Genomic DNA, 14,564 nt, shown 5'->3' on the forward strand with positions numbered 1-14,564 from the left:
AGGCAGCAACTGATGTCATGCTGGCACTTGCACTTAAGACAACAGAAACTCACTGTACATCTCACCATTAATTTTTAACACAGTAGTATTTCTTCATAAATACTTTGCAACAGAAAGGTGAGAAAATCATTGGATTCATATTCTTTGTGGTTCTGGATTTACCCAGCTCCTTCTCCCTAGTACCACTGAAGTTGTCATTCCAGGTAATCGATGCTAGATCAAAAATTTATATGCTCCCGGCCTATTGCTTTCTTTCCAAATGAAGTTCTCAGCCACCCTCTCTAAAATCTCAGGTCTAGCCATCATCTGAAGCCCACTACAGCTCGAAGGAGTTCTCCATTGCTTGCTGAACTTGTTTGCTTGTCCTTCACACAAGGGCTTAAACATGAATACCAGAAAGCATTTAATCTGACCACTCTGCAGTCTGAATCCTGCTGTTAAGTTTCCCCTTCTTCACCACTGCTATAAGCTATTTATCACAGTCACTTTCTCAAAGCCCTTCCCAAGCTGTCTTCACTCACTATCACAATTCATGTGTGCTGCTAAGCTTCCAGATAAACAATTTGCAGCTTACTTAACACAGAACAAAGCACATAGAACTACCCCTGAAAAAGCTGCCTCCTCCAACTGCTCTTCTGTTGGGAGTGGATAACCTACCTGTGAGCTGAGACCACTGCCCATTTTGACCACCAATCTCCACTGCTCTGCACCTCCACTTTAGTGATTCCAGTAAACACTTTTTTCCCCACTTGTTGTCAGCACTGGGCAATTTCTGGACAGATCTTTTAGTTCCATAGTTGTGGTACAACAAAGTAACTTACATACCCTGTACGCAATCAATGAATGAAATATAAAGTCCACAGGAGAAACAAAAAAAACTCACAGAAAAGCATTTTACTAAAGAATCCATTCATACCACTATCAACACTAAAACAGCAAGATGAATGTGAATATTGAGCAGTCTTTAAGCTAATGCTTCAGGAATACCATATCCATAACTATTTCAGAGTCATTTGATCTTAAAAGCAGAGCTACGAATATAGCTGTAGTCCAAAAGCAGAACATTAACTGAGATGTTCCCTTCCCTCACAGAGCCCTAAAACAATTACACCTGCATAAACTGAGAAGATTTAAATACAATACTTAGGAAGAACTTTGAAATGCTAAGTACAATGCCAAGTCCTAGAGATGTCAAAGCCTCTTTTTGAAAAGGCATGAAAGTGCTTTAATTCCACAATACAAATATACTCTCTGCAACTTACTAATCTACAATCCTGTAATTGACATTTTCAATTTTTTTTTTCATTTTTTAAGGCATCTTTGCTTGAAACTTCCTCACTAAGTCTTTCCCATCTTGCAGATTTCTAAAGCCAGGAAAGAACTGAGATACGACACAGGTTAGAAGAACATCCAATTCCTTCCAAAATAAGAACCTCCCCTTGCCTTTAGCATGGATGTGTAGCAAGACCCACAATCCCACGGTCATTGTGTGTCTCACAGGGAAGTAGCACTAACACAGCTTGTACCAACATCATGAACTGCTGCAACACCCACCTGTGGGCCCTGAACCCAAGCTACACACAGCAGAGAGAATCAATATATTTGAAAAAGGGAGCATGTTATTTTACTAAAATAGTTTAAATATCTGAAACAGTTCAGTCATGACAAAGAAAACAAGACTGAAGAGGTAAGTTTTGTTAACTTAAGATTAGAACTGGTTTATCAACTAAAAAACCCCCTGTAATTGGCAATTAAGAATTCCCACATACTTTTAAAAACTAGTCCAAGAAATTATTCAAGTAATAAAGGAGAAAAAATTGTGAAAAGGAAAAATCATTTGTTCAGCTACATCACAGCCTCTACAAAAGAAAATGCCTCAAGTCCTAGGTTTTGCAGTTACACAGTTCTGGAACAAATGTCATTAAGACTAAAGTTTAACTCAAACCTAAGTATTTTCTACAGCCTTACATGAGTCACCTCCAACTTCCACAAAAAAGGGCATTTTAGGCAGACAAAGGAATAAGTCCCCATAAAGTCCCTATTTTCCTGAGAAAAGGGAAACAGCTACGTATGAAAATGAAGGTTCAAGCTCTGTATCAAATCTCCTACCATGCCATGCTGTTCGAACTCTAATCCATTACCAAGACATTAGCTCTAACAATGAAATCACTAAAACTGTCAGATTAGATGAACATTTGCTCAGAATTAAGAAACAAGTCAGCCTCAGTTCTATGACTAGCTACAAAAATAGAAAGAACAAACACTTCCAACAAAACTGGTGGGAAAAAATGGTTTAGTCTATGAAACCTTCATCAAGTCAAGATCATAAAGATGACAATTACAAGTGTTAACTCTATGCTGTCAGGTATACAAAAAGTATTTTTATTGGTGTTCTTTTATGTTGCAACTTTGATAAATCAATGCATGAGCAAAAGGAGGAAATAGAACATTTTTGTGGATCCACTGTAATGTATTTCAGCAAGAGTGGAAACTCTTATGGCAAGCATTTATTGTTTTGTTATTAAACACAAGAGCTCCTACATGCACATGGGAATTGCTGTTTGGAACACAAGATTTAGACTGGATATGGGTCAAATCTTATCTTTCAGATGTTACAACAGATATCTTTGAGAGATACAAGTTGTTTTTTGGTTCAACTGTTGTGGTTCCTTAAGCTGCAAACTATACTAGAAGAATTTTTGTTGTTGAAAGGCCTAGCTTTGCTTTCAAAAATGAAAAAATGTCTGTTCATCCTCTTCCTCACTATGAAGGAATATTGAAATATTGAAGTATGTATGCAGCTTTTAATCTATTTCAGTATGCTTCCTCACTAGTGACCTTTCATCTTGCTGATCTTGTAATTTCAGTTCCACTAGCCTAGTTGCTGTGATGGGGAGGTAAGCTAATTCTAATTTACACTCTAAGGCTCTAAGTGTTTTGAGCTCCTTTTGTACATCAGAAATGTGAAAAGGAGGAATAATGAAGTTTTTCCTTGTATTACATTTTTTTGCGCTTCCAAAGCAACATAAAAATGAAAAATGCCTGTGCTCTCTTATAAATAGCTCAGAGTTTTCCTAAAGAAAAATATGCTAATTATTTAAGTCAACAAAAATATCTGACTGCACATAAGGGTTGATTTTACATTTTAAACACTCACAAGCCTTCAAGACACCCCCCTCCTGACTGCTGATCTTAGACACTATAGCAACAAGTGAACATTTGTTCTGAAGGAATGTGGAGTATGCAGCTGGGGGAGGGGTAGTACTATCAGCCACAAACTTATCTCCTGGTCCACTAAGTTATTATTTAACTTCAATCTTCCCTGAAACTGAAGCAACAGCATTTACTATCCAACATTAGCAACCAGCACTTAACAGGCAGCTTACACTTTGACTATGAGGAACACAGATTTGCTTGAACTCAGCTTCAAGAGGAGGCTGGTTTTTTTCCTCTTTCAGAATAGTGGAAACAGAAGAATTGTTCCATGACTGCAGATGAATTAAGCAATGCCCTATCATTAAAAACTTGCAAAACAAAAAATACCCAGCTCCTCTGGTTCTGGTCGCAGCATCTGAAAGTCCAAGACTCCCTGACAAAAGCCTGCAGACAGCAGACTCAGGAAACAGGAGGCTTGGGCAACACAGACTGTGGGATGATCTGGAGTGAAATGAAAAGAAAGGTGGGAAGCTCGCTCTCCTAGATTAAGTGCAACATTCCTAGGGAAAACCTACGGCACACAGTTATGCTGCCTCCCATAAACTGACTGTAAAATACCAATTTTTTGCACTGCTGTGGGTTTGCCTTCATCCAGGCTGTACATCACCCTTTCTTTGTATAATTTCTCAAGTCTGAGGAAACTGGACAGGAACTGAACATGACTCAGAGGCAAGGATCTCAGCACTTTCTGTCCAAGAGAGGGACCAGAACAGAACGGTGTGAAAGTGAAGGAAGCATGGAAGAATGACCAGGAGGTCTCAGGCTTGCTGTGGTCCTACAGCTACACTAAGAGAAGCAGTCTGTCTAATTTTTTTTTCCTCTGACTTTTGCCATTAAAAAATCCACAAGAAGCTCTTAAAGAAGTCACTGCTACTGCCTTTCAGTTCTTAGCAGTAATTTTACTTGTTAAAAAAATTAAGGAACTATTTACTTCATTCTCATCCTTGTTTATATCCTTTACATCCTTAAGCATGAAAGACTATTTTAGATTTGTGAAAGAAAAATTTCAGTTTCAGATTGACAGAACTTCTATATAGCAGTGACTACTACTTGGAGATATGTGAAAGGGTGTACTAAGGAATTTCCAGGTCAGAAAGACTGGAAGCAGATATGACTTTGCATGATAGAAGCAGGTTTCAGAAAGGCAAGTTTAGAAGATGACTGTCAAATTCAAGTGTACGAAAGCTCAGTGCTAAGGTGAATGGGTAATTTGCCATCTACAAAGGGCATTCTCTGCTTGCCGTTCTCCCCTCCACCACCCCACCTTCCATATACCCCTGTCAAACTGAGCATTCAATTAAGGAGACAAAGGAATTGATACAGGTTTTAGCAGTGGTGTATGCTGTGTTGCCAGACTGAAGGACCACACCAACTCTGCCTAGAACCTCAGTCTTGTTTTACTTTATCCTCTGGCCACTTGTTCCTTTGCCAGCCACCTTCTCCCTCTTTGCTGGTACTCAGTACAGCCTTACAGCCAGCTCACAGAACTGATCTGGCTAAAAACTAGTTCCTTTCTTCCTAGGACTAGTTTTCAGGCAGGTCTGCCCCCAAAACTTGACTTGCTACGTAGGTACCAGAGAACTACCACCAGCGTCAGGAAGAAACAGTGAGATCACAGCAGCTCATGTAGAAGTTTCTTTGTAAACTGCTGTGGAAATAGACTATCAGCAGGTTTAAAACAAAGCCCCAAACTTCACAAGCTTTATAATACAAAACCAGCAGTTTTAGATACATCTTGAGGATTTTAAACAGAACTCTATCAACTATTAAGCTGCTGATGAAAAGGGGAAAATAAAGGCAATTTCAGCAGGAACACGTAGAAGCTGCCCCTTGCAGCTGCCCCAGTCTGGTTTAGTCCTGGCCTCCCTGCTGCTGAGGCTCAGAAACTTCTACTAACTCCACCATGGGAACAATAACATCCAAAACAGCAAACACAGGTTGTCAGAACTCACCTTTTACCATCTAATTTGATTCAGCAAGAGGATGAACAATCTTATTACAGACAAATGCCTTTTAAACATGCAGTTAGTTCCTTGTGGATCAAATTTGAATAAAGATACAAAGTATAAAAAACTTATATTTTAATAATAAATCACAGAATTACTCTTCAGATACTGCAAACATATCACACTTTGACAGATTCTGGAAGTGATAAACCTTAAAACTGCACTTTGGAATATTTGTCAACATCCTCAAGTTTTTTTAATTCTGTAATATTATTTATTATTTACCAGATAGTTTGTTGTCCTTTTTTTGTGCTACGTGGAATAAAAGAAACAATGTGCTACACATTACATGGATTCCTCTGCTTTTTTCTAGTAATTCTCAAAGGTCATTTAATAATTCACAAGCAGGTTGTTTACACATTTGACAATCACCATGTTTTCACAGTTCCCAAAAGTTACCTGCCCTGACAGCATTTTATTTCCCTTCCCTCATAAAAGTTTTTTATCACACAAAATACCATCCAGCAGAAAACCAGCACCATCTTCCACAAAAAATCCAAAGAGATCAGTCCAGCTGCCCTCAAATAAAATCAAATATAAAAAACTCCCCCAAATGTTGCTTCCAGAAACTGTTGCAAAGAAAAGTAAATACTCTATCAGATCCTTGTTTAGAGCAGTTTGCCCACCTACCAAGCATTCACAGAATGAGGTGTCATTAGACAGGTAAATACATCCACTTTAAGGTGTATCAAAGACAGCACCCTTCATTGAGGAACATCAAAATTGGAATAAAGAACAAACAGCAAAATTACACCTAGTATTAAAAATTATCATAAATTCAATCTGTAATCTTCACTGCAGTAACTAATGAACTTCAGATTTTCCCTAGCAAAACTGGACAAACCGACTTTAGAACACTGCCTCAGAAAAAAGGACATTAGTATTTTAGACGATCAGAAAATAAGGAAATAAGAAATGAAATGCTAAAAATACTTCAGTGACTTAATCATACTAAAAATAGGGACAATATACATTATCAAGCCAGGAAGAGCTGAAGAGAAATCATTCACCTTTGAGCCTCAGGCACTGTACTGGTAAATGGCTTCTGGCTTTTAGTGTAGCACGTGATTAACGCCAATCTCCGTGGCGCTAAAAAGAGGTTTTGAAGTCACTAGACATTACAAGTTCCTCATTTTGAGGAAACTATTTACCTTGAGACACCTTTAGAATTGTCCCACTGGGGTGAATACCTTATCCTTCAAAAATAACAACCTGATAGGTTTCAAGTTAGGTAGCATTCCTGATGCTTTTGAAAGTATTGGTGCTGCTATTAAGAGAATGCAAACATTCCTGACCAGGCCATCCAGCTTCAGCAGTACTTTTGCCTCTCCTTCAGTTTAAAACAAAAAACCCAAAAAACCACCAAACAGACACCAAAGCCAGAAAAACAAAACAAAACAAAAAAACAAAACAACCCACCAAAACCAAACCCCAAATCAAAAAAAAAAAAAATCTATCAAACGCTAGAAATCAGCCACATTCTAATCCTCAGAGAAATCTGTGATGAAAGATAACAGCTTCATCTTGCTACTCTGGTTCTAAGATAGCTGGGAAAAAAGAGTATGCTAACATTTTAGAATGAACTATAATTTACATTTGTTGAAGATAGGATGAAAATGAGGAAAAGTTTTTGCTCATTAAAAGGATGCAGAATTACCCACATGAAGTACACAATATCATCCTTTGAAGATTACTTCAAAGTTTGTGATAAAGTAAGCAATAATTCCAAACTACATTCTAAAGTACAGCCAAGAAGCCTACATATTAAAATGTAATTACTCCTGCACTTTTAAACCACATGCAAATTTTACCCTTAGAGCTATTCATAATGAAACACAGTATTTCCCACAGTCTCAAGGGTAGACCTTACAGTATATATTATATTCCTAAAAAAAAATTAGCAGATGTCACAAAACGAGTAGCTAAGTACCTTCAGAGTAGGGAAACAGGAATGCTTTCCCCCCCTCTAATGCAATACAAGCAAAAGCTGCTATCTACTATTTAAAGATGAAACACTGACTTTCAGTTCATTCAGTTCATTTCAGTTCATTCATACATCAGCTCAAGTGCAAGATATTTTACTGTGTCCTAAATATTCTTTTGAGTGGTCTTTTTAAACCTGAGAAAATGAATCTTATCTGCATACAGACCACACAGTAACTTAAAAATCATTTACTTAAAGCAACAGTAAGATTTATTATATGCAGTAAAAGCTTGGGCTATAACCACCAACCTCATACATAACTACCTATTAAACAGATTCTCAACTTTGCATATCAATGTAGTAGGCACTGGTTTTTTTGAACTGGTAGATTCTCCACTACAAGTTAGGTCCTGCATGTTTGGGACAAGAACTAACCTCTTCAAGTTACAGGATTTACCTTAAATACACCTCACACATTTCAAAATCTTTAATATTTTCAGTACTGTTGTCAGGTTTTTAAGCCTTCAGCAGATGTCCACGGGAAACAAACAACTTCTCAGTTGCTAAAGCTGCTTTTACCATGGGAAGTTACCATTTTGAGTGCCACTACTCTGAAAACCACAGATTGGCTCCAGCCTTTAAACTGTACTTCCCCATGTGTCCTACCTTTCCAAAGAGGGGTGTAAGTTGAGGCAACAATAAGGTTCTCACACTCTCAGCCAATAGCTGAAACGCTACTGTTGGAACTCAAAGCACAGAGAAAACTCACCAGCTTTCAAGCCATTACGTCTTAAAAGTTTGTACTTGGGATGTACATTAAAATGGAAAGAAGTAAACCTGGGGCACATCAGGAAAACAATGCCATCCACAGAACTGAACAGTCAAATGAACAGCACTAAGAACAGCACATATTATAGGAAATTATCTGAGTCTTCTAGGTATTAATTCAACATACACTCTCAGTCTGACCTTCCAGGCAGAGATTGCTAGGGAATTGTTTTCATTATCTTCTTATCAGAAAAGGAAGAAGATTGACTTATTATGAGACTTCTCAATTTAAATTATCTCTAACTTCATAAAGTACAAATGCTACAACCAAAGACAACCCTTCAGTTCAAACACAAAAACACAATGACAACAACTGTCCTTACTAGTCGCAGCCACATGACAATCTTGCTCATGTGGAAATTTAGCTGAAGACTGGCCCAAGAGGCTGATGCAATAACTGCATCAGTGTCTCAGCCTGTCATCAAGTAGAATTAAATACAGAATTTGTGAAACAGCACTAGATTCATTGATCTAAGTTCAAAAATTGCCCAGAGCTCTCCTTTAGGGAAGACAACAGTAAAGTATCAGTAAAGTATCTTGATCGAATGCCTCAGACTGAATCGCTAATAATGGAATGTTACCTCCAATGAGTGCAAGGCCTAAAGGACAACAAGAACTGCAGAGTGTGGAACATATGGTACTTCACTCAACACAGGAGACAACTGCAGCTCCCTCATGTCCAAGCAGCTGTCAAACTGTTAAACTCCACAGTTACATTCAGTGTTTTGTTGGCTGGTTTGGGGTGCTTTGGTTGGCTGGTTGTTGGTTTAGGTTTCCCCTTTGTTGAAGGGTATCAAAAATTTATTCAGCATAATGACAGTGAGTCTACTGTACAAAATTAAATTGTATCAGCAAAGGAATGCAAAGAGAAGTAGCCTTGAAATCTGTGGAACATTTCATTTACCTAATATTCCACTCAAGAGTCTTCAACTTATGCTTCATGCAACAAATCGACTTGCATTGGTACTATGGCAAAACACATTTCAGGTCTGTAATACCAAGGCACTTATGTTCTAAGAACATAAGAACACTTATGTTCTTAGACACAAACACATGTTATAACCCAAAATCTCTTATATTTGTCATCCAAGTTGAGATCACTACAGCAGAGGAATGTTAAGTGGATCCCAGGTGAGTAACTCCTGGGCTCTTCCATGATAGCTCAGGTACCACAAACAGGGAATACAGCATCAGTCAGTGTGACACTGAAGGAACACACCCTTGGCAATCAGCTGCCAACCACTGCAGGACCCCAGCAGCTGAATGGGACAACTGGGAGCGTATGGCCAATGGGAGCCACAGCCTGAAGCTACTGTGCATCAGGAGTTAAGACAAATCTGCCAGGGAGGCAACACAACAACTAATAGTTGATGCAGAAGCTGAGGGAACACTGGTTAGAAGCTGAAAGACCTACAGCAGTCTCTAGGCATGCTTACCAAGCAAATACAAACACTCACTGATGCAACCCTTTCAAAAAGGAATAAAAATTATTTCCTATCCCTGCAACTGATTCCATCTTCAAATTAATGTAACTAATTTCAGGATGGTGGTAAGCTGCAAGCATTACAAGCCAGAATGTTATGTGCAAGAAGTCCTTTCAACCAACTTAGTAAGTTTTTGTTAGTTTTCGGACAGACAATTGTTAACATTTGCCAAACATTAGAAAACGCAAACCAAACTGTGCAGCTTCCAGGAGGTTGTCCCCAGCAGTAAGCAAGGCCAGCATTACAGAGCTCACTGTATTGTAGGGACAAAGATCAAAAGGAACACTTCCAACTGTGGAAGAGAAACATCTTTCCTTTATAAACTATAAATCCTTTCAATGGACAACATGTAGAAATTGATTCTACACCATATTGTAGAATAAGATGACAAGGCTTGTTTTCCCTGTTAGTTTTTTTGGATCTTTTGAGCTCAAACTTTTAAACTGACAAGTAATTAACTACTGCTGCATGGCCAGGAACACCACAGTGTTTTGATAGTCCTTTCCCACAGGATGCCCATTTCATTCTCAATAGGCACCCGACACCCAACCTCACAAATAACTCTGCTCATCCTGTGTGCTCAGCAAAAACTGTGAGGACACAAAGTGATCACTAGTGTCAAATTATTGCTCCTTTAAGAATTCTTCACACACATTTTAACAGCAGTACTTCAGCTGTGTGCACACTCACTTGAACACAGAGGTGACTGCAAATGTTCAGCACTCAGGACATTTACACAAACTGCTCTGGCTGTCACTTCAGTTATTAATCTCACATAACTTAGATAAAAGCTTTCCTGCTGATGACCAAAACTGAACTAATGGTATTTCCCTAAAAGGAACACAAAAGGAATGCACACCTCTCACAAGCAAGAAAATTTGTAGCTTCCACCTGCTGGCAGAAGACAGTAAATACTTCTCTTGCAAAGGAAGACAGCATAGTTTTAGTCTACCTTAAAACTCAAACTACTATTGTGAAAGTAGAAAACCAAATCAGCCTAGAAAACTGAAACATAACCAAAACAGTAATAGAATTTTTTGGAATTACAAAACACATTCAAGTTGTTAAAGAACTGATCAGTCCACGGTCTCACAAATTGAAGCATCAGCCTAGACAGGCTGCTAAGAGCTTATTTTCCCTTGTTATGATTATGAAACAGACTGCACTGCTCTGGTGAGGAAATGCAGAACCCAAACTAAAAACCATCACTTCCCGTAATCATCATGCTGGGGGTGGGGAGGGAAGAGGAAGGGAGGATAAATCGTGAAGGTAAAGGGCAGAGGGAAACAAACACAGCAAACACTAATTAAAACATACAAATAGAGTTGTTATGAGTTTCAGAAAATCTAAGAATTAAGAATAACTGACACACCTTCTGAAAGAAAGGCTTCCTTCAAGTAGAGTAGCACATCTGCAAATTTTCTGACATCATTCACCAGTTGCATGATATAGTCTGGATCCACAACAGGGTTATCATAGCAGTCAGAGTTGGAGCTAATGCTGCTCAGAGAGCTGCTCTTGGTGCTGCGCCCCATTCCCCAGTTTCCTGAACTCGAGATGGTGAAGAAGTTGGAGGTAGACAGTCGGGCTAATCCCAAACCACGCTTGTTACTTCCGCCGTTCTGCCGCAACATCCCAGCAGCCGCCGTGCTTGTAGAGCTCCCGCACTCAACACTCACTGTCACTTGGCCATTGGACAAGCCAAAGGTGAAACCCTTAGAAATTGGCAATGGGGAAGGAGATGGAAGAGAAGGAAAAACGCTAATTAGTATAGAAATATATGTGGAGGAATACTTTTGTACGACAAGATCCAAAACTTCTTTCAAGATGATACTGCTTTACATAAAAATGCTAAACTGAGTACTATAAAGGCTTTCGCTATTTGAAGTTATGTAAATTTGTACAGCAGATAGATTGTTGCATAAAAAAAATCAATGGCATACTAAAATTATTTCAAAAGCTAATCGTGATGCATGCTTATTTCATGAGAAAAGTTTCTTCCATGAATACTTAGAAATTGCATTCTCTACACTTACTAAGACCTACTCTTTACCATGAAATGTCACTTCAACTGAATACAGTCACAAAGACACTTGACATGATACAGACTATGACCAACATCACATCTTGCATGAACCACCAAGCCATATTCAGCATCCTGTCTCTTAAGATAATACACACAGCCTTGATCTGATAGGATGAATTCTCTTTGTGCAGTGTGCCAAGCAAGAAACCATGGCCTATCACAGTTTGTCTCAGAAAGGAAAACATGCTCAAAGAAGTTATGTGGACTTTTCAGCCTGTTATCTATCAATATGAAAGGCAATCAAAAGAAAAATGAAGAGAATGAAAAAAGATTTCAGCAACAAACCTTATCTGGAAGTCTCAGAGCAGTTATCTTGAATGATGTTGCTCTGCTCTGAAAGTTCCACCATAAAAATCCACAAATTTGGGAGAGTATAAACTAGGAAACTACCTACATTCCGTTCCTTTAGGGAAAAAAAAAAAAAAAAACCAAAAAAACAACAAAACAACAAACCCTGAAAATTGTGCCATGTCAGGTTAAGCGATCTATTTCAAAGCAAACTGCAGGTGGCAGAGTCAGGTACGCTTCCAGCAGCTCCCACAACGCCTGCTGCTGTTCTCTCAACACCAGGAGAAATTCTCAGTACTTACACCACAGCGTAAACACCGCAGGGGAAAAAAAACCCCAAAACCCAAACTGGAACACAACAGCTAAAAAACTAATGTGGGTTGCAGACACATTTGCAGTAAACCTTCAAATTCAATTACTTTACCTAAAAATAAAAGTTACTATGAAGTAAAAAATACACGTTGAAACAGCTTCTCCTGCATATGTTTGTAATGGGTTAGACCAACTGAAGTGGTAGCGCCTTTACCACTTTGAACACTCCTATGAATTTCAATAGGCATTACGCTAATGCACTTCAATTATTTTTCCATTATTTCTGCTTTATTTTTGTTTGCAGTTTAAAAATATCAGAGGAAACGTGGTCAGAGCAGTTGTTTTTGTAATTAACATGCAGGCCTTCCAGGGAGTGTGCACTGGGGGAGAGGGAAGAAAACTTCAGAATTTAACACAAATTAACTGCTCTAATTTCTGTTTACTGCTTAAAGTTAGTACGTATAAGAGCACTCCTGACACTATAAAAATAATACAGATAATTAAGCAATTCAAAACACCTCAAGTAGATTGAAGTGAGGTTTACACTAAACACAGTGTTTAAGCAAGTTTCTTCTTTTCCCACATATAATTCTCATGGCTACAAAAGCTACTTTGCAATTCTATCTTGCAGTTAAGGCAAAACAAGACACAACCTTCTCTCCTCTTAACAAGTGTGATATCTCTTTATATCGAAAAAGATTTTCATATTATTTAAAAGACATGCTTCTTTTAAGTCTGGCCAGGTTGAGAGTCAACTTTTTAAGCAGCATGATGTGTTAGACCTGTTCCAGTGGCAAGTCCATCCTTTTAAAGCTGTGTTGTTTTGGAAATGCTGGCTTTTTGTACAAGCAGTACAATAATTCCACAACTTCGAAAATTATAAAAAGGATGAGAAGTGTTTCAAAGCGGGAAAAACTTGTGAAAACCAAAACTGAGCAGCTTAGCACAAGAGGCACCTTTTCCTCGTAAATATTAGCCCTTACGTCTTTTCCTCCCGTGTTACAAGGCAGATGGGGAACGTTTCCCTCCCAGAACACATGCCTTTCATTACTGAGAAGTGTTTCATATTTCTTCAGGAGACTCTGGCTTTGAAAACGAAAAGCATCCACCAGCTTTGCTATAAACGCCTCCAGACTCCTTTGGCTCACAGCGAGCCATTGCCCGTCCCGACAGAAAAAAGATAAAAAAACCTAAAGCACCAGATATTTCAAAAATTTGCTCTCCCAGCACAATTTCGCCGGTAGGGAGGGGAGGAAAAGAAAAAAAAAAAAAAAGAAAGAAAGAAAGAAAAAAAGGGGCCACGTCGCGGCGGGCCGAGGGCAGAGCCGCTCCCGGTGCCCCGGGCGGGGGTCGGCGCTCCGCCCTGCCCCCGCCGCGCATTCCCGGCGCCCCGCGGCCGGCCCGGACCGCGCGGCCCCGCGGGCGCTCCCCGCAGCGCCCCCGCGCAGCGCCCGCCCCGGGGCCGCGGCAGGTACCGGGCAGGGGCTGCCGGAGGTGCGGGGCAGGGCGGACATGGGCGCGCAGGGAAGCGCCCGGCACCGCTCCGGGAAACCGCCGGGCGGGGCGGTGGGGGTCACTGGGGCCAGACTGGCATAGGGAGGGGCACGCCGGGCCCCTCCGGCCACCCCCGTTCCCCCGGCGGCTCATCGGCGCCCTGCCCCACGCTCGCCCACTGCTCCTCCCGGCGGCGACAGGCGACGCCACCCCTCCACCTCCTCCTCCCGCCGCGGCATTCCCGTACCCGCGGTCGGCGCTTACCGGAGAGCGGCGGCCGAGCGCAGGCAGCAGCCGCGCCGCCGCGGGCCCCTCGCGCGGCCGCCCCGCTGCCCATGGAGCGCCCTCCCCTCAGCGAGCCCCGCGCGCCGCCGCCACCGCCCCCGGGGTCGCCACCGCCCCCCGCCCCGCCCGCGCTCCGCCATTGGCCAGATGCTTCGAGGGGCGTGGCTCCCTCGGGACACGCCCCTATCTGGACACGCCCCCCCCCGCGGGCCCCGCTAGCGCCGGTGTGCGGGCCTGGAGGGAGCGCGCCCGGTGAGCGGGGGGCGGGGCCGGCGAGCAGGGGGCGGGGCCGGTGAGCGGGGCCGGCGAGCGGGGCTCGGGGCCGGTGAGCGGGGCTGGCGAGCGGGGCTCGGGGCCGGCGAGCGGGGCTCGGGGCCGGCGAGCGGGGCTCGGGGCCGGCGAGCGGGGCTCGGGGCCGGTGAGCGGGGCCGGTGAGCGGGGCTCGGGGCCGGTGAGCGGAGCTCGGGGCCGGTGCGGCTCGCAGAGCGAACCGCGGGCAGCGGGACCCGGCCGCCGCTCCGCGAGCGTGCGAAGCGCGGGGAAAGGAACGGCACGGCAGCAAGTGGTGTACACACAACAAGCTTCAAAAGGGAGAAGTCCAAATTCAGGCTGCGTATTTAGCAAACAGAGTTTGCTTTTAA

General features: G+C 41.7%; 1 protein-coding gene across 9 annotated transcripts in view; it reads right to left on the reverse strand.

Moving 5' to 3' along the window:
* Positions 1 to 14,057, reverse strand: part of ARHGAP29 (Rho GTPase activating protein 29) — a 50,299-nt gene extending 36,242 nt beyond the window's left edge. For 8 of the 9 annotated variants that reach the window (XM_063407540.1, XM_063407538.1, XM_063407539.1 and 5 more), the window contains exons 1-2: positions 13,903 to 14,057; positions 10,831 to 11,173 (exon numbers count right to left, since the gene is read on the reverse strand). In XM_063407540.1, coding sequence (XP_063263610.1) covers positions 10,831 to 11,092 — 262 coding nt within the window. In that variant the 5' untranslated portion in view covers positions 11,093 to 11,173; positions 13,903 to 14,057. Of the gene's footprint in view, positions 1 to 10,830; positions 11,174 to 11,829; positions 11,854 to 13,902 lie in introns of those variants that run through there. The other variant, XM_063407536.1, reaches the window with a different exon arrangement.
* Between the last annotated feature and the right edge of the window lie 507 nt (positions 14,058 to 14,564).

Source organism: Prinia subflava, chromosome 10, assembly GCF_021018805.1.
Source record: "Prinia subflava isolate CZ2003 ecotype Zambia chromosome 10, Cam_Psub_1.2, whole genome shotgun sequence".
NCBI lineage: Eukaryota > Metazoa > Chordata > Aves > Passeriformes > Cisticolidae > Prinia > Prinia subflava.